The following is a 26,038-nucleotide window of genomic DNA, read 5'->3' as shown; positions in this document are numbered from 1 at the left end:
ACACACTTGTTTCTGCACCTCCTGTGTCATCCCACCCCAGTGGCCCTCTGCAGAGCCCTGCCCCTTCCCTTCTCAGTGGACATTAGTGTTTGGTCACCTTCCTTCCCACATCAGAACATAGTGATACATATTTTTAGCTTTTCATGTCCTCTGTGGCCCAAATTTCCATGAAATTCGAGTAGCAGACAGATGGCTCACACACACCAGAAAAAGCCAAGCACATTTGGTTTACTTGGGTAATATCTGCAGGTGAAACCACAGCACACATACAGAAACCCATGAGCAGAGAGACCACCCCAAACACAGACACCAAAGCAGCAGAAGGGTCCAGGAAGTAGCTTTGGAAAGTTCTTAAGAAAACCAAAGGGTAGCTTTGGTGCTCAGAGATTCAAACAGAAAACCATACAAAACCAACCCATAAATAAATAAAGATTATATAAATGCAAAACAAAAGCCCAAGAGACTAACCATCTGATCTGTCTGTACATCAGTTGCTCAAAAAATGTTTAGAGAAAGGCAAAACTGTTTGTGAAGATGAAGCATAATCCTGGATACAAGCATGTCATAGCAGAAAGAATATTCACATGGAACCCCTATTTGAAATCTCACAATACTAGACAAAGCCAAACACAGACAATGTATATACAAGGGAAGACAGTAGGTAGCACTCTTGCATGATGATTATCAGACATTTCACCAAAACCACCCAAAGCTTTTAGAGGACATTGCATTGCTTGGCCAGCCTGGCCTCTTCCACCCTGTTGGCCCTCCCATACTCATGGCTGGCTGGCACACCCCACCTGGCCTCTTCCCAGGAGAGGGTAGACCCTGGGACTCATCACTCATAGCTGATCTCAGGAATTTTGTAAAAGGTAGGGCAATTCTGGGGCATCAACCACCCACAGAGCAAGACCAACATGGCATGAGGTGGGGTGGAAATGAGGGGATGGAGTTTCCCATAATATATTCCCATTGTATAAAAGTCTGAGATGTTTCTCAAGTGTGGCCCTCTGTCCTGGGCCCAAAAGTCATCTTCCTCTTGAGACATATTAAAGGGGAAGATTTGATCGTTGGGCTTTTAAAAGTTACACAAGATGGTTCCATGGAAGGGAGGGGAGTTTAGACCACCCTCAAACTCTGGCATTATCTTTACCCAAGAGATAAGGGATGTACCCTCAGAGACCAGCCTCATCTTGGTGCTTGGGAAGGAGAAGGGGCCAAGGATCCGAGCACAGCAGATGTCCTTGCTGTCTGGAGCAGCTGCAGCTGAATCCCTTCTGTTTCGCATGGCCTAGCTCCCCCACCTCAGGCCCTAAATTCTAAGCGATGACCCAACTTTTGGGAAGGTACTGCCAGTAAGAGGCCCTAAGCATCTATTTGGCAAAATTTAATGCCACTAGCTTTTTGTAGGAGCATCCCAATTGGAGCAAACCCTGATTGCTCCTAGAAAAAGAACTCCACTTTCTTTAGAGTATTTTCTACACCCAAGGAGTAAGATATCTACAGACTGTTGGGTGAAGGGGTTCTCCCAGGAGAGGAAAGAGGAAATAGGGTGTGCTCTGTTGGTAGAGCTCGACATGTAGTCTCTCATTTCTGACAGAAAATATACCTCACCGAAGTAGAGAGGCTGGTTAGGACCTTGGGAAGTGATTGCACTATCTAGAGTGCTTCCTTACACTGGAGCAAGAGGAAGTATGTGCAGACAGCTCAGGGGCTTGTTTGAAGCACTCCAGCCACCTCAGTCCTCCTTTTTCTTGAATTATATCCTCCCTTTTAGAACAGATGCAGAGCAGGCATGGTGTACTCTCAGGATTTGAGCTGGGTGTGTCCTGTCCTTTGTGGGGAGTGATAGCATAGATTTATCCTTTCCTTTTTTTTTTTTTTTTTTTTTTGAGACAGGGTCTCATGAAGCCTAGGCTGGTCTCAAACTCACTGTGTAGTCAGTGATAGCCTTGAACTCCTGATGCTCCTGTCTCTGCCTCCCCAGCGATGGGTGTACAGGCATGTGCCACCACACCTGGTTTATAAAGTGCTGGGGACTAAACCAGGCAAATCATTCATTCTACCAACTATGCTTGCCCCTAGGCCCCACTCCCTCAGCTGTCCTCAGATTCTGAAGTTCATGGTTTTGGAGAGTTTGGTTACACTCTGTGAACCCAGAGTACTACAACTATGTGAAACACCCCAAGCAGCTGCATATGTGTCCACAATGAGCAAGGGGTAGGTGCTCTCTAATCTGTTCAACAGCCAAAAACTCATTAGTTGGCCTAGAACTAGGACATCAAAGTCACAATTAGGAAAGGCCTGGCATATGGATCCATGGTGGGCTGTGTCTCTATGTGTGTCTCTCTGGAAAAGTCCAAGCTTGTAACCTTTTAGATTTTTAAAGATGTGTCATGCTACTGAATGAATAGTTCTTTCAGACTTACAGAAACCAAGTGGATTTAGAGCATTATGCATTTTGGCTCATTTTTTTTAAATTGCATGTTTGCATACTCATGTGTGTGTGTGCATGCACGCTGCACATGTGTCATGAAAACTAGCCTGACACTGAGTGTCATCCTCAATCTCTCTCCATCTTATGTACTGAGATGGGGACTCACTAGCACTTGCTATTTGGCTAGTGAGCCAGCTTGCCTCAGAGGTTCCCCTACCTCTGCCTCCTAGGTGGGGAATATAGGAGGGCACCACACCCACCTGGTATTTACCTGGGTGTCTTTATGTCTTATCCCTAGCCCCTGTGCCCACATTGACAGGAGCAGTGGCTTTGTTATGACAGTGCTAAACATCTTGCCACATAACCATGCCACAGGTTAAGTGTTTTATACTTGCTGTCCATGACTGGGTGCCTTACATTGGAGTCTGACAGTGAGAAACTCCTGCTCCATATCTAAACCCCCAGAGCCTCTGAAAAGGACTGAGCTGTGCACAGAAGAATTACCCCATGCTTGCTACCAAGTGTTGATAGGGTCATTCTCATGACGATAACCTGGCTGAGGAGGGGCTGAACCCTGGTTGATTGTGGGCCAGGAGCCCAGGTGTGGGTTGGGGTACAGGACTGCTTGGTTAACCCACAACCCAGATTCTCCCAGTACATGACATCACAGGGGCCAAGCTTGTTTTCTTGTAACCATGTACTTCTTTTCCTTTCTGCCTTACTCTGTCTGCCCTTTCCATGGAAACAGGTTGCAGGTTCAAGTCTTTGTACCCTTTACCACATCCAAGCACAGTGGCTCAACTAGAAACAGACTCAACATCTGCAAATTCTGAGCCCACAAACATTTCCCCTCTTCAGATACCAAACTCTTATGCAGTGCCCAAAACATCTTTCCTCTCACCTGCATAGATGATGGCTTTGTTTCTATGGCATGTCTGTTTCTATGGCACTGATGATAAGCACACTGCATCCTTCATATACAATGGGAAAGTGTGCGTGAGAGAAATGTCCACACCTTTCTCAATGATTCCATATCAAAACAAAATAGAATTGGGAACTGCATGTGTGTCCACACCTTCCTCAGCAATCCCACATCAAGACAAAATTGGAAACCAAGTACCAAGCATTGACTCATTGAAAATCTCTCTTAAGATGCTTTCTCTGAACAGTTTCATGAAAGGAAATTCTGGGCTGGAACTTACTTGTTGCTATAGAATATAATGCCATCAAACAGGTTTCATTTAAGAAGAGTCTCATCACATCACTCATATTTTCAACCCGCTGTCTATTGAGACACCTTCTACAATGAACTCTTCACAATGCATGTTTGTTGTTGATTCTACTCTGATGAGAAATCCACAGTGCTGCCAGATCCCTCACACTGTCTACAAGTTTCCTTAGGAACCAGTCCTGCCTACCTGTGACATGTCCCCTGCTTTATGTGTCATGTTATGGCAACACTGTATGGTCTAGCAGAACACACTGAAATTTCATATTCCCATGCCTTTGTGAAAATTTTCTTCTCATCATGGGATAATCTGCTGACTCTTAATTTGCTATAAAGTACCTATTTGTCTTATAAACCTAACTCAGCCATTGCTTTCAGAAAGGTTTCTCTGTTCACCAGAATGGTCAACCATTGTTGCCTGTGCCACCTATGTGCCTTGCCTGTTCTCTAACTTGTCCATATGCCTCCCACATTACAGATGCCCCCAGTGTATGACATCACAGGAGACAAGCTTGTCTCTCATAGCCATTTATCCTCCCCCTACTGCTACTTGCCTTTCCAAGGAAACAGGTCCAGAAACCTCTCCACAATGTAGATCAACCAGTCAGGCTGGTTGATCATTTCCTATGCTCATGAATCTCTTTGGGTAGGAACCATGTCCCAACCTCATGCCTGTCCATAACCCATGCTGACTGCATAGAAATGAACAAGCTGGTGAATGTGGGGTGGACTTATGGCATAGAATCCAAGGACACTGCTGCAGCAAGTCTCTGGCATTCCCCTCCATGAGGCTCACACAGTAACAAGAATGCACCACGTGATGCCAACTGACATCATCTCTGAGCAACAACCATTCACACAGAATACTACTTCTGTGGTGCTCTGCTGCTCCCTTGTCTCACTGGTATTTGCTTATTGTTCCAGTGACAATGATTGTTTTCTTTTAATGACAGAATAATGCCTGATGTGACGTTTATGGCTCACAAATATTATGAAATAAATGAGCAAATGTGAAATCTATTTTCTTAAAGAAGGCATCAAAAAATCAGATTTTAAAGGCTTGTCCTATATGACAGATTTTTCTGAGGTATTCATGCGCTTAACCATTTGGATGTCCACCATAAGAGAAGCAGAAAGGGCAGGGCCTGGGCATCAACCACCACCAGCACTAGGTTTTCAGATTTGCGTTTTCCTTGGTTACATGCCCATGTCCCTCCTTCACCTGTGAGTGCTACTTCCTGCTTCAACCATAAGCTCAAGCTTCTGTGTTGGCGGTCCGCACCAATCTCCTGCGGCTCACATTCACTAGTGTGCAGTGCTGCAGGTGGATGCAGGTCATGACCTGACCCTTCATCTCAAGTGCTACCAGTTGAGACCAGTTACAGAAATGGATGACAGATTCTTGGGGATTAAAGTTGTCCACTCACCACAGCTATCAATAAGGGCTCAGGATTTGTATTGACTTGAGTTCAAATCTAGACTTCAACTCTTGCTGAACAAGTCGTTTTCCTTTGGGAGTTCAGCTTTCTTACCACAAATGGGAGGAATTTTATGCATCCACAGGAGTTCTAAGGGCAGAGGGTGTAACACAACTGATGCCTGCACAGTGCTAGGTGCCCAACAATGGAAAACTATCACCGATTAAGGACTTTTAAAAATATTTTTTACAATGGTCAGGACAAAAAGGAGAAATGTTCTTTGAAGACACTGTGCTTTAAAGAGAATGGATTGTCTTGGAGCCAAGAGTGCTCATTAATCAACACCCCATGGAAGAATATGGGGGGAAAAAAAACAACAGCATTAGCACTTAAAAATAGCTGTGGCCACTACTAGGCCTTAAGATGGACAGAGAGTGGCAGGGCTGGGACCAATTTCTCTGAGACCAGGTCCAAGAGAAATAATCCCAAAGGACTCATTACTGAGCTTCCTCTGCTATCCCCCATGGTGACACAGAGCTGGGCGCTCAAAGGAGCCAAGGCCAAGGTGCCAAGAGTAAGATGCCAGCTGTCATCTGCGGGCAAGTGCTCCTGGGTTGTAAGTGCCAGATAAGTGAGGCAGGGCAGCCACATGGCCCTGTGTAGCATGCAAAGTGAGAAGAGCACTGCATATCCTGTGCTGACTTGATCCTCCGTTATAATTCAACACCAGCAGGAGATTCACATTCCCCCAGTTTCTTATGCTACACTTGGATTTAGTTTTGAAGTGCTTGAGACTCACAATACAAACAGGTAGGCCTCGGGCTCTTAGACTGATGAAACCACCTCAAACATGGGACTTAGCTTGGTTTGCTCTTACATCTGCTAGCTTTTCCATACATCACTTAAGAGGTTCCATGGAGAAAGCTCAGGATCAGTGTTTGGGGACATATATGCTAAGCCATCAGCCTGAGGAACAAAGATTAAACTTCTTCTACCAGAAGGGATGGGACAATTTGTGGTAATTTTGCGCTACAGGGGAGATACTCTCTGCCTGGAGTACAAAAGGGAAGCAAGGCTTCTTAGGGTAGAGGCGACAAGATTCCTGGAAGAGTAGGACCTTATCCAGGGGAAGCCTTGGCCTGTCTGATTCAGTCTAAGCATCTGAGGGCTCACAGGCCCTGTCTGGCTTTCCTGCCCAGGGCTCATCTTGGCAGGCAGCATCCTAACAAAAGTGGCTTGGGACTAGGCAGTGTCGTACAGTGGGGACAGCACTAGACTGGGAGTCAGGAGGCCCAACTCTAGTGCAGGCTCTGCTTCCAACTAGCTGTGTGACCTTGGATAAGCCACCTGGTTGCTCTGGGGTAACTAGAATGAGGGCTTGCTGGGGCATCTCTAAACTCCCCTGAGTGTGATCCCAGGTCCTACTATCCCTCCTTGGCCCTGGGCTCCAGGGGCAGAGTTGGGAGAAGGGCAGGAGAGAAGGGCAAGGATGCACACAGGAGCCCATGGTGCCATGAGTCAGGACTCCACTTTCTCCTTCTTTTTGCTTTTTTTCAGGAAGGAGGGGGTTCGGAATTTCTTTTTCTTCTTTGAGGGGGACTTAGAAGGTGAGCCCTCTGGTGACATGGGGCCGCTGGTGACTGACTCAGTTTTGTCCTTGGAAGTTTCGACATCTGTGTCAGCGTTGGTGGTCATCTGGCTCAGGCCTCTGCTGAGGACTTCCTCGGCACTCTGCTCCTCCTCCCTCCCGTTCACCACCACCCCTTCTGCCTTGACTGTTTCGAGCTCTGTAGTGGCTTGGCTGGTTTCTGTCTTCTTGGCATCTAGGATAAGATCAGAGGTTAGATTTCATGCAGGTGATAGTGTCTACTAGGGTCAACAGATCCAATGCTAGGCAGCTCAGCTGAATAAACAGAGCAATGGGATGGCAGGCTGACAGAGGCTGGAAGTAAGGCTCTCAGAGACAGATGACAGATGGGGCCATCATCCCAAACCCATTCCACATGGTTGCCCAGGGGAACCCATACCTTGGGCAGGTGGTAACTTTGGGCTCTTGACTACACAGTTAAACAGACTTGCTGGGGACCTAGCAGGGACTCAGTTCAGGGTATTTCTAGGCATAAAATGAGGAAACACACACACAGGAGAAGAAGAGACACTGTTGGGGGGGAGGGATGTATGTCATGTTCACCTCAGTGGAGGCATTGTTCTAAGAAACTCAGTTGCACCAATAAAAAAACTAACAACATGGAATCAGGTGTCTTTGTACCTGTTCAGTAGCCTATGTAACAAGGAACTTAGGAAATCATGAATGTTCTCAGGAGGCCCCACATATCCATAATGGACGGGTTAACCCCAAGGTATCTGCACTGTTCCAGGGACCCCTAGGTCCAGGCCTCTATTCTCCTGGGACTACCAGTTCCATGTTCAAGGGCAGTGGAACTAGTACCCTCAGACAGTAAACCCTCCAGGGAACACACAAGGCTACTTGGCTGCCTTTTGGCCTTCACCACCACAGTGTTTCCATGCAAGCTTTGAAACAGTGGGTGAAAGGGAAGAGGAAATAAGCCACAGACTTTGAGATGCACATGCAGTGTAGGATCTCCCTGGCTCCTCTACCTGAGTGTGCAACTCAGAACTGAGGTGGTATTCAGAGGAGGCAGCCTCAGGCTAGGCCCTAGCAAGTCCTAGTCAGCCATGGTCGTGTGTACCTATGATCCTGGCAACTGGGAGGCTGAGGTAGGAGGATCACTGAGTTCAAGACCAGCCTGGGTCATACAGTGAGATCCAGGTTACCTGGGTAGTGAGATGCCATCAAGTACTAAATTAGTTCTTACAATTCAAAGAACATGGTGTATAATAGAACTGATTCATGCAAGTATATTGCAAAATATTTTTATATTCCTAAACTCACTTTATCCTGACAACAATGCTGTGTCAGCCCCCCATTCTGCAGTGGCAGAGCTGAACATGTGATGTGAAATATAGGCCCATTTCTCTGCAGGCTCAGCTAAGAGCCCTGTGAGTTCCCTGAAGGTGAAATCATCAGGGATAGGGGTCAGTCAGGAGCTAGTCAGACAAAAGGCAATCATATAGTGGTTACTGCAGAGAGGAGGTTGTAGGAGTCTCCTTAGGGAGGCTGATGGTAGGAGCTGGGGACACAGACAGGAGTGACATTACCATGACTCAGCACAAGAGGATGTGGAGCATAGTGACAGATGACCTTCCCTAATCTGACAGGTCTGCTGCATGTCAGAGCATAGCTACTGTACCCCAGGAATTAGCACAGGCCACCCAGCACACCATATACAACTGTGGCCCACATCCACATCATACAGGGTCTGCACCAAGGCAACCCAGCTACCCACTGCCTGTGGCAAAGGAAGTATCTCAAAGGAAGACTGTAATGTTCAGTATCCTAACAACTCAAGCACAGCATGCTCCTTCATGGGCATTGATTCCTGCTACTTTGAGGATAATGCCAAGTGGCAGGAAAACAGCAGTTCCATCCCTCACATGCTCTTCCTGCCCTCTGTCCCTTTCAGGAGCTGATCCCTGCCTTTGTTCATCTCCTGCCTTAGGCCTCTTCTCCAGCCAACATTTCCTTCCTACTGTTGGTACAGTTACACTAACAGGCAGGCCAGACCCTCTGCACATCTGTAAGAGTGCTAGTTTCCAAAAGGACCCATGCTCTGGCCCACAGCTTTAGAAGAGGTCATGAGCTCCTTACAGTGGCATAGCAGGGCTGGTGATGAGCTCCTGTGGGCCACAGTGCTGTCCTGCAGGGTAGAGCAGGACCCCAATCCTCCCTGAGGTTTTGTTGCTGTGTGTGCATGTCTGTGTGCATGCGTGCGTGCCTGCATGTGTGTGTATATCCACATCTCTTACAGGAAACCTGGTCTATGTATACATGTATATGTACAGGTGAAATTGGTTATAAAGTTTACATCCAGGAAGATGTCGGAAGATGTCATAAAGGCAGTGCTGTGAGTTGCAGAGGAAAAGCTTGGGAGAAATTCATTTGCTTTAAAACATTCCTCCTTCCCCATTGCAAGTATCAGAGTGAGTTAGTAAACAGCCTCTCTATACTTACTACAGAAGCAAGTATTCACAATCGGAGAAAACTCCTTAGATGAAGGCACAAATGGGAAGAGAAAGGAAGACACCGTGGAGACAGGCTGACAACATGGCATCACAAGGAACACAGACAGTGATGACACCCACTTGAAGCTCCAGCCTCAAGCAGATAGATGTGTTTCCTCTGCATTGCAGGCCTATGCACAAGGCAGCAGCTAGGGGAAGAGATTCTATCAGCAGCACACAGGCAGGCGGCTCCATGCAGGAAGGGAATCCCTAAGTAGCTCTCTGGATAGCAATGCAGCCTTTCTGGTGTGGTATTTGGGGGACCTGGGGAGTGCTGTCCATGCCCTGGGGTTTATGATTCCAGTGGGAAGGGACTGTAACAGCACCAATGCCTACTACATGCATAGCCTTAATTATAACAAGGATTAGATCCTACATTTAAATTGTGCCTTTACTCTTTCAAGTATGATTTTACATATAAGGAAACTAAGGCCAAAGGGTTCCCTCATTTGGGCCTAGAATCCAGCTGTCTAAACTTCTCTCTTATGAAGCTGCTTCCAACCTAGTCCATGCTTTGGATTTCCCTGGAGAGAGCACACGTCAGGCTGCACTTCCTATCCTAGACCCAGACCATTTAATGCAGGAGTACAGTAGGCTCCAGACAACACGCCTCCTACAGCTCCCAGGCAGTTTAATGTATGGCTGAGAATGGCACCATTAGCTTTCCCCTGGAGAGGCAGAGTCTTGGACCCCACCCTAGACCTTCATTTTGATGAGGTCCTCACCCACATCAAAACCTAAGGAACAGACCCACTCATCTGGATAGGCCCATTATCCAACAGGTTGCAATTGAAGGTGAAGGGGCTGCTGATCAATCATTGCTTGGCAGGACTTAAGCTGTAAGGTGTACTATCATAGCTTGTGAGTGGGACAAACTAAAACTTGCTCATATTACCTAGAACAGAAGAGTCCCCAGTGGGGGTAGGGGCCACCACTGTTGAACAGCAGGTCCCTGCACATGCAGACAGCCCTGCCTCCCACGCAGCTATCTTTCCTTGGCTCTGTTGCACTCACCCTCTGCAGACTTGGAAGGGGAGACGATGGGGCTCTTTATCTCCGTCTCAGTTGGGCTCTGCACTGCAGAAGCAGGTGTAGGCTTTACAGCCGAGTCAGGCTCGTCTGTGCTTATGTCCTTTTCTCCTGAAAATACAGAAAACCACTTCAGCACAGAGGTCAGTGAGAGGCAAGGGGAAGGGAAAGTGAGAATGAAAAATAGTATTATTTTTTTCCTACTGGATCAACATTTCTCCTGGTTGAAGTTAGTTGTTCCTCCTAAGCTTGTTTATCTTTCTCAATATTTATTAACATTTTCCATGATTATAAAAAATATCCCATGGTAATACCTTCCCTAAATCCCCCCACTTTCCCATTTGAAATTCCATTCTCCATCATATCCCCTCCCCATCTCCATCATTCTACTTACATATATACAATACCAACCTATTAAGTACCCTCCTCCCTTCCTTTCTCTTCCCTTTATATCTCCTTTTTAACTTACTGGCCTCTGCTACTGAGTTTTTTTCCTTCTCACACAGAAGCCCAATCATCTACAGCTAGGATCCACTTATGAGGGAGAACATGTGGTGCTAAGCTTGGTTTTTATCACTGCTGTTTCTTCAGGGAAGGGATCAGTCAGAGTGGAGTAAAGCTACGTCTTCGTGAAAGCACGTCACCTAGTGGGCTGTGCTACCTGGGGATGCAAGGCAGCAGGAGAACAGCAGGTGGCCAGACCAGAGCCTGGCTCTGCTTCCTGTCTGAAGAGAACCAGTGCCATAAGCACATCAGAGAAAGGAAGTGGAGACCCAAACAACCTTGGACTCCCCTTACAAACATCCTTGATTTGTTGCGTGTAGCCAAGTCACTAGCTGGTTGGCTGACTCTGCTTTCTGTGCAGATGATTCCTAGGGTAAAAGCACCATGCCAGTCTATTTTTCCAACTGGCACCACATTCAAACTCTAAACAAGGCAGGAAGGGACTGCTTGGACTCTGAGCCTGGATAGGGGAGGCAGTAGAGAAAGGCTCTCCTCTGGGAGAACAACAGCTTAACCAATTGCGTCTCAGACTCGAGGTGCTTTTGAGCAGAGTGTGAAAGGGGAGAAGAAAGAAGATGCCTTCTTAGCTGGAGGGGGTCATAAGACAGAACCTGCAGCATTGATGACTTTTGAGCAGGCTAGCTACGAAAGGAAATGGAAGCCAGGCGTGGTGGTGCACGCCTTTAATTCCAGCACTCAGGAGGCAGAGTTAGGAGGGTCACTGTGAGTTCAAGGCCAGCCTGGGACTACAGAGTAAGTTCCCAGTCAGCCTGGCTAGAGAGGGGACCCTACCTTGAAAACAACAAAAGGAGGGCTGGAGTCATGGCTTAGTGGTTAAGGTATTGCTTGCTTACCTGTGAAGCCTAAGGACACAGGTTTGATTTTTCAGTGCCCATGTAAGCACAAGGTAGTGCATGTGTCTGGAGTTCGTTTGCAATGGCTTGAGCCCTGGCACGCCCATACTCACTCTATCTGCCTTTGTGTGTGTGTGTGTGTGTGTGTGTGTGTGTGTGTGTGTGTGTGTGTGTCTGTGCGTGTCTCAAATAAAATAAAAAGGAGCATTTTTTAAAAGAAAAGGAAAGGAAAGGAAGTGGAGCCAGGAAAGACAAAAGCACAACCCAGGGAAATCAAGTTCCAACACTTTAGAGTCAACACAGAGAGACACGCTTGATGAAAGGCTGAAACTAGGAAGGAGAAGAGACAAAGGTGTTAGCTAAGAATTCTGAATGCAGTTTCATGCTAGACCTTATCAGTTTATTATAATTCTGACTCTAACTCCTGTCTTATTACAGCTAATATTTTTTGTCTGGTGTTTACTAAACTATTTAAGCCACAATTAAAGGCCCTATTCTAAGCAGCTTATAGGTACTGACCCCTTTGTACCCAGCTGAGCAGGTCCAGTGAGTTCACGAAGGCAGTGTGTCTGTGAGGTGCAGAGACACGGTGCTTAATGATGTTCTGCTAACAAGAGGGATACTTGGTAATGAAGCAATATGGTCCTTGATGGGATCTGAGCTCTCTGCTCCAGCATGGATGGTCCAAAGGGTTATTTACCTTCCTGTTCTAGTTTCTTCCTCTCCACCTCTTTCTTGTATTCCTCCAGCTCCTGGTCAGTGAGTTGGCTGAAGGGGTTGGGCACCGTCTCCTCTGAATCATCTTTGGTATCCGCATCACCCTTGGACATCAGCTGGCTCTCTGTAGACTGAAAGTTAACCACAGAGTGTATGTCGCTCTCTGAACACTGTGGCAGGGACCCGGCCTGAGCTTCCTTTCAGAGGACGGCAGCCAACAGTCTTGCTAGGGATAGTGTGGCGTACAGCTCCTTGGAACCAACTCAAGGCCTCAGGTTGGGGCTTGTTCATTCCTCCCATTTCTATCTGGTCCCCAGACCCAGATTTACAACTGCCCTGGGGCATACAGGGGGTGGGGGCTTCCTCTGGATTGCTTTGTCCCTCGCAATGAGATCAAAGGATGCTCCCAAGCAGGAGGATGACGCACCTTTATTGCAATCCCTTCTACAGACACTTCCAAGCCATGACTGTGCGAATACAGTGGGTGGCCCAAAGTCAGCCAAAGCTCAGCAGACATAGCATTGACTGGAGCAATCATCACGCCCCACTGCCCCTCCCTGGCCCTCAACAGCAGTGCACAGCACAACACAGAGCATTGAAACACAGAAGACACAGCAGCTTCCATCACAGTCCAAGCAATGAGCTCCATTGTGCAGTCACACGTGACCAAGGGCAAACCCTGCACCTTGGATCTTCAGCCTGCTTGTTCTGCAGGCTCCTGCAGCGTCACTGGCAAAATCACTCCATCTTGCCACCGCTGTGGGGGCCCTGAGTGCAGAGAGCTGACTAGCTGGGCACTTGTAAACTCCAGAAATCCTCTGGCCCTTTCAACCCAAGGGAGGAGCTAAGGCCTAGACCCTATCGCCCTTTTTCCTAACTCAGTATGCTCATCATGCCCTTTGAGAATGCAGTGCTCAGAAACAGGGAGGAACACAGCAAAGTGAAGCCTGGGGAAGGTGATCCCCGGAAGGTGACCAGAATATCTGGTGACAGCCCACAGGGCCCCACCTAAAGGGGAGGTGGCCACAGGCCTATTAGGAGTTACTGAATAAAACGCAAGTCCACAAATGAGATTCCAAGGACTCCAGCAAAAGCACATTGTATGAAATGTAGAGTTGCGTTTAGACAATTCTGCTCACCATGCTGACCTTTCACCTCCTGGAAACATGGGCCATTTCTAATCTTGACCCTTTGGCATGATCAGAGCTCCCCATTGTGGGTGAGTTGAGGTGGTCAGGAGGCAGGTGAGAGGATGCAATGTTCACCCTTTTCCTGCCAATGGGTCCCCCACCTGCTGCTGCCTATCTGAAAACATCACATTATCCCAGTTTGCTCTGCAGAGGTACATATCCTGTATTTCCCACTTCCCACTGCCAAGGAAGACATCATACCCATTGCTTTGAGTCATAAGCAGCCATGATTCAATACAAACCAGAATTTTTAACATCACCTGTTGCTAAGTACTAGGCAAGACACTATTATATCTAAAGCATGGAAACAATATTTTTTGCTTCCTAACTCTAACTAGGTTTCTGTGTTCACTAAGTACCTTTACTGTCCCCAAGGAGCAGTAGTCCTGTCCACATGCCTCTCTCTGTGCCCCAGACCTCTGGGCAGATGTCATATCCAACAGAGAGATCAGAAACACTCAGACCTGGGGCACCTGGAAGCCCACAAGTCCTCAGCCAGGCACTAAGAGAGGGCTGCATGGAGTCTCATGGTGGAAGATGTAGGGCCGGCCAGCGGCATCCTTATGGGCAGCTGGGCTGCTTGGTGCTCCTGCCTGATGCCCATAGGGGCAATCCAACATTGTCCTCCCAGGACCTCAGCCCCCCTGTGATGTGGCCCTCAACTGTGCAGCAAGAGCCTCAGCCCTCAAGATGAGAGGAAGAGTAGCCTGAGGACTCAAGGGCCCTGCTGCTCAGCCCCAGAAGGCAAACAGACATCCCCTCCAGCTGGGAGCAGCCTCTGCTGTACCGGGCTTCGGCTCTTCTCTGAGATGACACTTGCTAGGAGTTGGGACTGAGGCCCTGCTGACTTCACATCTTGTCGGTTTTGCTCTCGAATCTGGGTGTAAAAAAAAGAGGGAAGGTTCAGAGCATGTTTGGGGACATGTTGAGGGTCAACACAACCTGTAAAGGGTCTAGATTGGTCTTTCAGTGGTGAGGCAGCCTATCTTCTCTGCCCTAACCATGTGCCCACCCTAAGATCTTCCCTCATGCCTGTTCCTATGACTCTGAGCCCATACAAAGCTCCAGGTTTTCACCAACTCTCAGATGTGGCTGTGAGGGAAAGCTAGGTAATGAGACATAGCAGATCATTGGTGTGGTGGTGGCATGGGCAGGGCGATGGCTTTCAAATTTTAATGCTTCTAAGAATCCCAATGAGCAATTTTATTGGAGCATGGAGTGAGAGTTCCTGGGAGGCAGTCTGCTGCAACTTGAATCCTTAAAAGAACATTAGAAGTAGAGTGAATGAGGTGTCTGGCAAAGGTCCAGAAATAAATCTACACCATCTGGAATTCTTGAATATAAGCTAGAAAAAAAAAGGACACAGGATTCATAGAAACTCATTTTGTGGGTATATCTTTCAGACAAAACTAGCAAGCACCCTGTTATATAAAGGGATTGTGTAAATGGAGCATGTGACATGGTGCCTGAAGACAACACATCCACATGTGATGCCACATCAGGGCTGCTGTGACTCCTGGGAACTTGACTTATGTCTTCAGAAGCTCCAAATACCTTTCAGGAGAAGAGAGCAAGCCACAAAGCCATGTCTCACCTTGTTCCTCATGTCTAGTACTTCCTGGGGGTCAGTGTAGAGAGGCACAAATTGGTTTGGGTTTTCAATCCGTATTGGCATGCCACTGCTAGACTTCTCCACCTCATCAGCCTTCATCCACTGCCAAGACAAAGCCCAGGTGGGTAAGAAGGCAGGGGGGCACACCCTGGAGATGGGGGGCCCACCAGCCCAAATGGAAGGTCAGCAAACTATTCAAGGATGCTTTCTCTTCTCAGATCCCTTTGATGCCTGTCTCCCAGAGCAAAGATGGGTGACAGATGACCTAGCAGCCAAGGGAGACCCTCAGGGCATAAAAAATACCAGAGTATGCAGCAGAACCTTGGTCATCATTTTGGACAGGCAACCACATGGGCTTTGGTATTAGCTACCTAGATTTGGGTTTTCATAGACACCTATTCTGTTTGTCTATGGCTACTTTTATGTTAATGAAAAAATCAAATGGGGGGCTAGAAACATGCTCAGCGTGTACTGCCTGCCAAACTGGCATGGGAACCAGAGTTCAGATTCCCAGCATCCACACATAAATCGGGTGTGATGGCACATGCCTGTAGTCCCGGTGCTGGATAGGCAGAGACAAAAAAAAGTCCTGGGGTTCACTGGCTAGCTAGTCTAGCTGAATCCATCAGCTCTAAGGTTCAGTGAGAGACCATGTCTCAAAGAGTCAGGTGGAGAACAACTGAAGACTTCAACTTCTAGCTTCCACACATAAGCACACACATGTACATTCATATATATGCAAACATGAATACACACTCACAGGCCAAAGAAGAAGGTCAAATGGAAGGTCTACATGTGTGAGCAAGGAAGAGGGTGAGAGGCAAGGTAACAGTACAAGAGTGTCCTGTGCACCTCCTCGGTTTGCATCAGACCTGAAACCCAAAGGTTGGATGCCTGGCCAGGAATTTCCCAGAAGCTAACCCAGCTGCCCCTTGGGCTGTGTGCTGACAGGGGTGGCCCAATCCAGCTGCTTTCTGGAGCAAGTTGGCCCTTCAATCCAAACCTCAGCACAAGAATGCAATAAAGAGGTGGTCAGGGGCTCAGGGTCCTGGTCATATCCCATAGGACCCTTGGGAGGAAAGTGTAAGCTGTTCTCCTCAAATGCAGCCCACCCTCGATGCTGGCCTGAGAAGTAAGGCATCTCCTTACTGTGGTCTTAGGCCTGGGACTCCCCATACTCCTCTGGACCTCATCAGCCACATTCACCCGCAGGTAGGTGTTGGGTGTGTTGAGCCAGCGGGTCTTCTCCTTCTGCTGCTTCTGGGCATGCTGCCGCAGGGCAGGGCCTGGGGTACCATCCTCCTCAAACACAAAGGCTGTGACGGTGGCTGGGATCTCTACTTCACTTTTGTGTTTGGTTTTCTCTTGGACAAAGGGGTGGCGGTACGTGTAGCCTGTTCTGTAGCCCTGAAAAGACAAAGACAGAACCATGTGTTGTGTAGGAGAGAGGTCTAAGAGTGGGCTTGCTTTAAACCCAAATCTCCACTCGACAAGAGAGGCCTGCTGCTTGCTCTTCTGCTGGGCTTCAGAACTGTTCCCACCTACTACTCTCCAGCGAGGCCTCTCAGGAAGACAGAGCTCCGTAGAGCTTTCCACTCCACATAGCTTGCAAATGGCATCTACTTCTGGGGTTCAGCTCCGCCTGTACCCCAAAGTCACCGGTGCCTGGGCCCCACTCCTCAGTTACCAACTGATCAGACAATGCCTTACACCAGGCTGAAGGACTGTTTAAAGCCATCCAGTTGAGCTGGGCCTGGTGGTACAGATCTGTAATCCAGCTACTCAGAAGGCTGAGGCAGAAGGATTGCAAATGTAAGGTGTCTCAAAATAAAAAGTAAAAAAAAAGGCAAGCAATACAGTCAGCGATATGGTGCTTGCCTGGCATGTGCAAAGTCCTAGGTTTAATACCTAGTACCACACACAAAAAGTTCCAACAGTCACCTCTTCCATTCCAGACTCTGAAGCTTTGAACCTGCTTCTTCTGTTCTGGAACCTTCACCTGGTCCTCTGAGCAAGACTCCACAGAGGTACAGCCAGTGTGGACAAACACTGGAGAGTCTTAGGGTTTTCCAGAGGAACACTGAGCTTTATGAATTAAAGTGATATTTAGGAATTTTTTCTGATCATAAAAATATGCAGACCCACATAGCAAAGTTAAGCAATATAGAAAAACACTTGGAAAAAAGTGAACTTTGTACAAAAGCACACCCCTACTAAAAACCTCCCCTACTAAAAACCTTTCCCATCATTTTTGTATATGGTTATATGTGGCCACATGTAGGTTTCACCACTAGTAAAATGTATTTACTTACTTACTTCACAGTACTTGGGATTGAACTCATGGCCTCAAGTATGTCAGGCAAGGGCTCTACCAGTGAGCTACACCCCTACTAGCCTGATACTTCTACTTACTTATAATGTCCATTTGAATCTTTTTTCTTTGTAAATTATTTATGTTCTATCCATTTTTGTATTGAGGTTTTCTTTTAATATTCATATATCTCTTTATACACGAAGAATATTCATCTTGGGAGATCACTGATGTCACAAATATTTTCCCCCACAACTTCTCTTTTAGCTTCACTTATGGTAGGGATGGTTGATATAAATGTAAATTTTGTATATTTTGGTATAATCATATCTTTCAATATTTATTATCACAATTTAAGACTTTTTGCCATGATTGACAAGGTCTTTTCAACATACAAACATCATAAGCATCATAATATTACCATGAGTTTCTTTTTTATGTTTAATGTTCTTTTCAGCCATAGCTCACATGAATTCAAACTCATGGTCTTCTTGCCTCAGCTTTTGGAGTGGTGGGATTATAGGAAAGCATCACCATGAGGCTTTATATTTTGTTGCTACTTTTTGTTTTGATTGTTTTGAAGAAGCCTCATGTACCCCAGGTGCCTCAAATTTACCATGTAGCTGAGGATGGCTTTGAACTTCTGATCCTTCTGTCTCAAGCTTCCAGGTGCTGAGAAGATAGGGAGGTGCCATTATGCCTAGTTTTATGCAGCACTGGGGGATGGAACACAGGGCTTCAAGCATGCTACACTAGAGTCCTACCAACTGAGCATTTCCAGCCCATGCCTGGCCCTATGTTTAAATTTTGGTAAGTCACAATTTTTCTTGTTGAAAGGAATCCCAAATAGCTGAAAGCCAGTATTTAATCTCACTCATTGAGAAAGTGTATGCTTATAAACTCTCATACATTTTGGGACTATTTCTGGCTTCTCTAAGGCAGTCGATTTGTCCATTCTGCTAACACTAAGTACTGTCTGATTCCTAAAGTGTTGTTGTTGCTTCTGCTTCTGCTGCTTCTGCTGCTTCTTCTTGTTATAATTATTATTATTCTTTACCATGGGGCAGAATCATTACCTCCAGTTATTACCTTTTTATAGAATTTTCACTCATTCTGAATTTCACTGAAAGTATATTTTGCTGAGAACTTGTACCTTCCCTTGTTTGGTAAAATTATGTAGCATTTGTAGATTGATTTGGGGGATGTAACTTTTGGCCTTATTGAAGCTTTCTAGCCAAAAATAAGTTTCAGATCTTTACTGATTCAAAAAAAAAAAAAATGAGTGTTCACTGATTTCCTTTAAATGATATAGGCTTCAGCAGAGGCTTGTTGCACAAACTTGTCATTCCAGTTACTCAGAATACTAAGGCAAGAAGATTGAAATGCAGGACCTGCCTGGAGTACAAAACAAATTTAAGACCAGCACCAGCAACTTACAGAGATCCTATTTCAAACAACAGTTTTAAAAAGTGTTAGGGGCTGGGGATGCAACTTTATGGTAGTGTGCTTGTCTAGCATATATGAGGCCCAGATTCAACCCCTAGTACTACAAACAATAAAAATAAATAAATATAGTAGGTCTACTTAATGTTTATGATGTCTTATTTTGCAAGTTATATCACTTTCTGCTATTATCAGAACTATTGTGTAGTGCTGCCACCTACCTTGTCGTTCCATGCTAGGCAAATGCTCTACACTGAGCTATTCTCTCAGCTTCAAAGAATATATCTCAGTTTTCAAAGAATATTCAGATGCAAAAATTACTGAGTTTTGCACTGGGACATCTCTATCATATTCCCCAAGGCTTAGAGTCCACTGAGGATGAGGTGGCAGAGAGGGCATAAGAGCCAAAGGAAGGGTCAGACTGCTTACAATGCACTCTTCCAGATACAAAGTAGTCTTGATAGTATGACCTCACAGTGCATAACACTACCTACACAAGACCTTCATAATAGAAAGAAAAAAAAAATGATGACATCAAAATAGAAAAGAGAAATTTGAAAGAAGGGATTCAGGATATGGTAGATTTAGGAGGGGACAATGGGAGTGGAGGGAAGGAATTATCATGGCTTATTGCCTATGCTTAGAGAAACTATCAATAAAATGTTTAAAATTTTTTAATTACTGAATTTTGTAGACATTTTCATAACTCTTTTCATTACTTTTTTGAGATGTTAGAGGCATGTAGCCATATTATTTGTCAAGAGTAATGATCTTGTTTTCTTTACAATATCTAGGATGCACATATAAGAGAAAATATACAATATGACCATAAGTGTATTTAACTCTCTGCCTGTGATTAAGTTCCAACATTGTTCTAGAAAAATATTAGCTGGTAGTTCTGAGACAAGAAATCATTATTTCAAAGTTTAGTAGACATAATTGTACTGTCACCCTCACGTGTTCTTTTTTTATTTATTATTTGAAAGCAGAGGGAGGAAAAGGAGGAGGGAGGGAGAAAGAGAGAATGAATATGGGTACACCAGGGCCTCTAGCCACTACAAACTTCAGATGCATGTACAACTTTGTGCATCTGGCTTTACATGAGCACTAGGGACTGGAACCAAGGCTGTCAGGCTTTGCAAGCAGGTACCTTAATTGCTGGGCCATCTCTAAAGCCCCATACTATACTGGTTCTTGTTTTGAGAAAAAAATGCTGTTCATGTTAAAGAAGTATCATCCTCTCCTATTTATTTTATTTATAAATTGATATTAAATTTTTACCTTTTAACTGGGCTAAAGAGATGGCTCAGTGGCTAAGATGCTTCCCTGAAAAGCCTAACAATCCAGGTTTGATTTCCCATCACCCACATAAAGCCAGATACATAAGGTGGTTCATGTGTCTGGAGTTCATTTAAAAATAAAAAGAAACTTTTAATTATTTGTGAGAATGATCAAAAGCTTTTATTCTTTGACTTTTTAATATCAGAAAAATTTTTAAATGAGTTAAAATACACTTTATATTTAGTGAATATTTTCTAAGTGCATCCTAGATTTAAAAGTGTGTGTGTGTGTGTGTGTGTGTGTGTAGTTCATGACAATGGAAAGGGGATCATGGGATAGAAGGAAGAGATTTTAAGGGAGAAAAGAAGAGAGGGCAATAGAATACATGTGATAAGAAAGCAGAAAAGACCTAGTTGGGGAAAGGGCAGGAACCAGTTGTGAAGGGAGAGGGGATGGGAAGGTCAGTGGGGAAGGGAGATAAATGAGAACAATGTAGATGACATATGTTTGAAGATGCCATGATGAAACCCATTCTTGAATTTTAGAACAAGCCCATGCTTATTATTGTGTTCTGGGAGTCTAGAGCAGGGCTTGCTAGTTCTTAGCATCTTTCCTCAACACTCTGATCATTCTCGGATACGGCTTAAATATCATGGGAATTGCCTGCTTCTCAAAGGATTTCCGTAGGTAACCACCCAGTCCTGATGCTTTGGTTAGGTATATAGATTCAGCACACAGCTGGAAGCTGGAGCTGTGTTCTTACTGTGAGCCACACCAATCTGCACTATAAAGTGACCCTCATGGTCAGCCTGGCAATAGGGTAAACATGACTCAGAAATAAACATGAAAGTAGGAGAAAATATCAGTTACTGCAGTGACTTTGACATGATAGAAGGGGTCCAAGGTAGGATCAGCAAGGATGGGGAAATGAATCAAACAAAAATGTCCTGAAGAGAGAGCTATTCTTTCACTTCTCTGAATAATCTACAATGTTGTTAGTTTCTTGCTGCAACTAACTCCTTGTTGCATATGCATATGCTGATCTCTCATACCAACTCAACCATCACCTCCTAGAAGAAGGTTGTCCTTTGGGTGTGTGTGTGTGCAGGTGTGTGTGTGTGCGTGTGTGTGTTTTCTGAGGTAGGGTCTCACTGTAGTGCAGATTGACCTGGAATTCACAATGTAGTCTCAGGGTGGCCTTAAACTCACAACAATCCTCCTACCTCTGCCTCCCAAGTGCTGGGACTAAAGTTGTGTGCCACCACACCCAGCTCCTTTTGGTATTTTTTTTTTTTTTTTGCGGTAGGGTCTCACTCTAGCCCAGGCTGACCTGGAATTTACTATGTACTTTCAGGGTGGCCTCAAACTCAGAGATCCTTCTACCTCTGCCTCCCAGTCAGAGATGCTCCTACCTCTGCCTCCCGAATGCTGGGATTAAAGGTGTGTGCCCATGCCCAGCTCCTTTTGGTATTATTATTATTATTATTATTATTATTATTATTATTATTATTTTGTTTGTTTGTTTGTTTGTCTTGAGGTAGGGTCTCACTCTAGCCCAGACTGACCTGGAATTCACTATGTAATCTCAGGGTGGCCTCAAACTAATGAACTCATGGTGATCCTCCTACCTCTGCCTCCTGAATGCTGGGGTTAAAGGCAGCACCACCATGCCCGGCTCCTTTTGGTATTATTATTACTTTTTTGGTTGTTTGTTTTTTGAGGCAGGGTCTCACTCTTGCCCAGACTGACCTGGAATTCACCATGTAGTTTCAAGATGGCCTCGAACTCATGGCAATCCTCCTACCTCTGCCTCCCAAGTACTGGACCACCACGCCCAGCTCCTTTTGGTATTCTTTAATGAACAGCCTACTTTGATTATATACCAGTTTAATTCCTTGTGTGACTGCCTCATTTGCTGCAATAGGCTATTGTTGATAAGCTACAGTTTAGCTGCATGGTGGGCTTTCTGTATTAAAGCCATGGGGCTAGGAAGAGAGGCTAGACCAACTACAGAGGAGGTATGGGTTAGGCTCCCACATGAGGTAGGCTCTGAATACAAGGAGAGGAGCCCTAACTGTCACAGAGAACACAGACATGAGGATATTGACAGCACATAGCAGGGGTGGGAAGGCCACACTTGAAGAAAACCCAACTGCCATCAGTATGAACACAAATTTAAAACCAAGCCACCCATCAAAAAGGATCCCAACAACTCAACTGTGACGTGGCAGTTTTTATGTGCCTCTAATACTTTGAGCTGCCTGTCTCTGGGGTCTCAGCCTCTATGAAAGGACAATGCCAGGATACTCACTAGGTTGTCCAGCATCCTCATGAGGGCTTCAAACTCGTGCTCTCCAAGCCGGCTCTTTTGCATGGGCCCAAAGGTGCTGCCAGCCCACTGAACAGAGCCCACCTCGTGTGGTCGGTGCTTCTCCTGCTCCAACAGAATGAGGTTCTGTGCTCCCCCGGCACTGGACAGAGCAGACACCTGCAGCCAGAGCAGAGTGTTCAACCATGTGCATGGAGACCTGAAATGCTATGCAATCTCCAACATGATGGTGAGGCCCTGGAGGGGAACTCAGAATCCAGAAAGGTCTGGGAAAATTGAGGAACTGCTTCTAGAAATTTGCTGGACATGAGCCCATTGCCAGGGAGTAAGATGTCAGTCATTCTCTCCCTGATACCAGGTTTTTGTTTTGTTTTGTTTCATTTTTTGAGGTAGGGTCTGGAATTCACTACGTAGTCTCAGGGTGGCCTCGAACTCATGTCAATCCTCCTACCTCTGCCTCCTGAGTGCTAGGATTAAAGGCATGTGTCACCATACCCAACCTGATATCAGTTTTTATATAGACTCCAGAAAGGAAGAAATAACAAGTTAAACCATAGGAATAAAATAATACTGAAGACTGAAATGGTACCTGGGATACAAGTGGGATTTGTGATTATTCTGGGGAGGAAGGAAAGATGACATTAGAAAAGACTCAAAGGGGAACATTTTATGTGATTTTTTTTTTTTTTTTTTTGAGACAGGATCTCATGTAGCCAAGGCTGATCTTGAGCTTTCTATATAGCCTTGATCTCCTTATTCTCCTGCCTCCACTTCCCATGTGGGGATTACAGGCATGTGCCACCACATCTGGCTAAGACTTCAATTCTTGTCAAGAGGAAAATAAAGCAAAATGACTATTAATGTTTGTCAAAACTGAGTGGTACTGGATAAATGGTACTCTTTATATTTTTTTATGCTTGAAACATAAAGTTCTCTCTATCTTTCTCTCTGTCATGTGTGTGTGAGTATGTCACTTGAAAGAAATAGGAGGCATATTAAGCCAGTGAAATCTGAGTGTAGCCCACTAAAGAGACAACTGGTCTACAGGGAGAACTCATACTCCATGACAGGGTTAAAAGTTAAAGCCCAGAGAATCCGTCCCACTGTCAAGCTCCATGAAGACGGTGTGGTGTAGATGGCTTCAGGTCACAGATTTGAGTAATAGGACAAGTGGTATGTGTAGAGCAGGTAATCTTAAAATAATCCTAAAAGCATTCATTCATTTAAGTAACCTTAATTTCCAAATCCACACTCAGCTAGCTATACATTCTCCCCAGCCCCATATATCTTCCACTTGATGTAGTTGGTTAGGTTTGGCTCCCCGGCTAAGTCCAGCCACAGACAGTGGCTCTGGAGTAATCTCACTACTAAGCCAGGTTCTCTGCAGTGTGTGTTAACTCTGTATGCAAGTAAGTGGACCCCCCACATAAATGCTCATTACAGAGGGCCTGTGCTGATTATAAAAACATGTATTTCGGGAGAAGGAAGATTGGTTATTTGCTTGTTTCTTCCAAAAAATAAAAGTAAAATAAAAGGACCCATTTACTCTGCTAACAAGCACAGGGCTATTACCCATGAAGATTTAGGAGCCCCAGTGCACATGATGTTCCCCAGGACTGATGGATGTGCCTGTGTTACTTCTTGGAAGTCAGTCAGCCATCCCCAAGTGACTCCATCATCCTGGGAAGAGGAGGAAGCCAGATCGCTTCTCAAAGGCCTTTTTACCCAAAATGAATGTCCATGTGTCCATGTGACTCACTCCTCTGGTCCCTGTCACCCTAAGGAGGCAGTGTTGGTGATGTTGGGTGCCATACTGCTGGGTGCGCTCTATTACCTACTCACCAGGTGACTTTGGGCAACTATTTGTTATTATCTCTGTGCTTCAGTTTCTTCATCTGTCAAATGAAAATGCACTGCCTACCTACCTTCTGAGAGTCTTTAAGGAAATGTGGTTGTATTAGTTTATACATATACATTTATACATATACATACATAGATACACACACACTCATACACACACACACAAACACACACACAAAATGTGTGTGAACAGGGAGATAGAGAGGAAGAAGAGAGACAGACAGAAAGAATGGGCATACCAGGACCTCTATCCATTGTAAACAAACTCCAGACATGTATGCCTCTTTGTACATATGGCTTTACATTGGTACTGGGCTGTTGTAACCACTGAACCATCTCTCCATCCCTGTATTAGTTTTTCTGACTGCCATGACTGCATGACAAGAAAAAACTTAAGGAAGAAGGGGGTTTATTTTATCTCAGCTCAAGGTTACAATCCATCATGGCAGGGAAGGCACAGCAGCAAGAGTTTGAGGCAGCTGGTAGGTAACAGTCAGTCCACAGTGAGAAAGCAGAGAGTGATGACTACCAGGACTCATTTGCTTTCTCCTTTCTTCTTCAGCCCAGGACCCCACCCATGGAAGATGGATCTTCCCACTTCACTTGACCTAATCTAGGTAGTCCCTCACAGGCATGGCCTGAGGTGGCCCTAATCTAGATAACCTAGGCTCATTTCCTAGGTTAGCTAGGCCCTTTCCTGTCAAGTTGACAATCAATATGAACTATCACAGTACTAAGTACTTAGCATGTTCTAGAACCTCAGAAACACCACACGGATGTTACTAAGGAATCAGTGGTAAGATACAGCCTCCCTTGGGACTGGTTGTTAGTGGGTAAGGAGGGAGGGAGGGAGCTGTCTCCTCCCACCTTGTCCTTCCTCTACAGTTTCCATGGTGACGGGTAGCAGATGGAGAAGCACAGCCTTCACTTCTCCCATCTGCCCGTCAGAAGAGCAGGGAGCTGCCTCTCCCAGTCAGAGATGACCCAGTTTTCCAGAACCCCAAGCTGATGGGGCACAAAGAGAACACCATACCCAAAAGAGTAGAGTAGGCACTCGGGTTGAACCATAAACACGTGTACAGCCATATCTGCTTGTCTGCCAAAGTAACTGGGAGAGAAAAGCGGACCACTCCACCCCTCAGAACCCAGGCACATCCTAATAGCTCACTGCTGCTTCTGTGCTCCCTATCCTAACCCTCAGCCTCTGGTCTCATCTTCTATACCTTTCCTCCCTATAGAAGCCTTCCTGCCCTGCCAACTGACGTGCAATCCTTGGAGCTTTGTTAGGGATTGGCTGTCTGTACTGTGGATGTGGGTAGTAATATCAAACGAGCCCTGAGCAGAAAGTGGGGCTGTCAGCAAAGGGGTTGACACCTCTGTCTCTAATCACAGATGGTGATTCTGCCTTTGGTTAAATTACTCAGGGATCCCTTCTAGGGCCTAGGCCCAGGAGAGGCCTTCTCACTGTACAGCCATAGGGAACATAGGCAGATCTTCCCATCCATCTTAACTAAAGGCCAGGCTGACTTTACAGAGATGAGCTTTTCCCATGAGTTAGTTTTTCTTGGAGACCTCTTCTTCAGAGTTGTGATGGGAAACCTTATTTAGTCTCCATAAGGAGAAGGACAGTGGCTTCCCTTTATAGCGGAGACTCTGTCAGGTCTGACATTAGTCACAAGCCC

At 45.7% G+C, this 26,038-nt stretch overlaps 1 protein-coding gene across 1 annotated transcript in view; it reads right to left on the bottom strand.

The window, feature by feature from the left end:
* Positions 1-208: 208 nt before the first annotated feature.
* The window catches only part of Add2 (adducin 2), a 104,020-nt gene continuing 78,190 nt past the window's right edge, over positions 209-26,038 (bottom strand). Inside the window, exons 10-16 of the mRNA XM_045151767.1 lie at positions 22,479-22,655; positions 16,282-16,539; positions 15,115-15,234; positions 14,308-14,397; positions 12,314-12,461; positions 10,241-10,366; positions 209-6,906 (exon numbers count right to left, since the gene is read on the bottom strand). Of these exons, the coding sequence (XP_045007702.1) occupies positions 6,602-6,906; positions 10,241-10,366; positions 12,314-12,461; positions 14,308-14,397; positions 15,115-15,234; positions 16,282-16,539; positions 22,479-22,655 (1,224 nt within the window). The 3' untranslated portion in view covers positions 209-6,601. The remainder of the gene's footprint in view (positions 6,907-10,240; positions 10,367-12,313; positions 12,462-14,307; positions 14,398-15,114; positions 15,235-16,281; positions 16,540-22,478; positions 22,656-26,038) is intronic.

The sequence above is a fragment of the Jaculus jaculus genome, chromosome 6 (genome assembly GCF_020740685.1).
Source record: "Jaculus jaculus isolate mJacJac1 chromosome 6, mJacJac1.mat.Y.cur, whole genome shotgun sequence".
NCBI classification, from domain to species: domain Eukaryota; kingdom Metazoa; phylum Chordata; class Mammalia; order Rodentia; family Dipodidae; genus Jaculus; species Jaculus jaculus.
The sequence above is the reverse complement of the archived record's forward strand: the minus strand, read 5'-3'. Positions and strand labels throughout refer to the sequence as shown.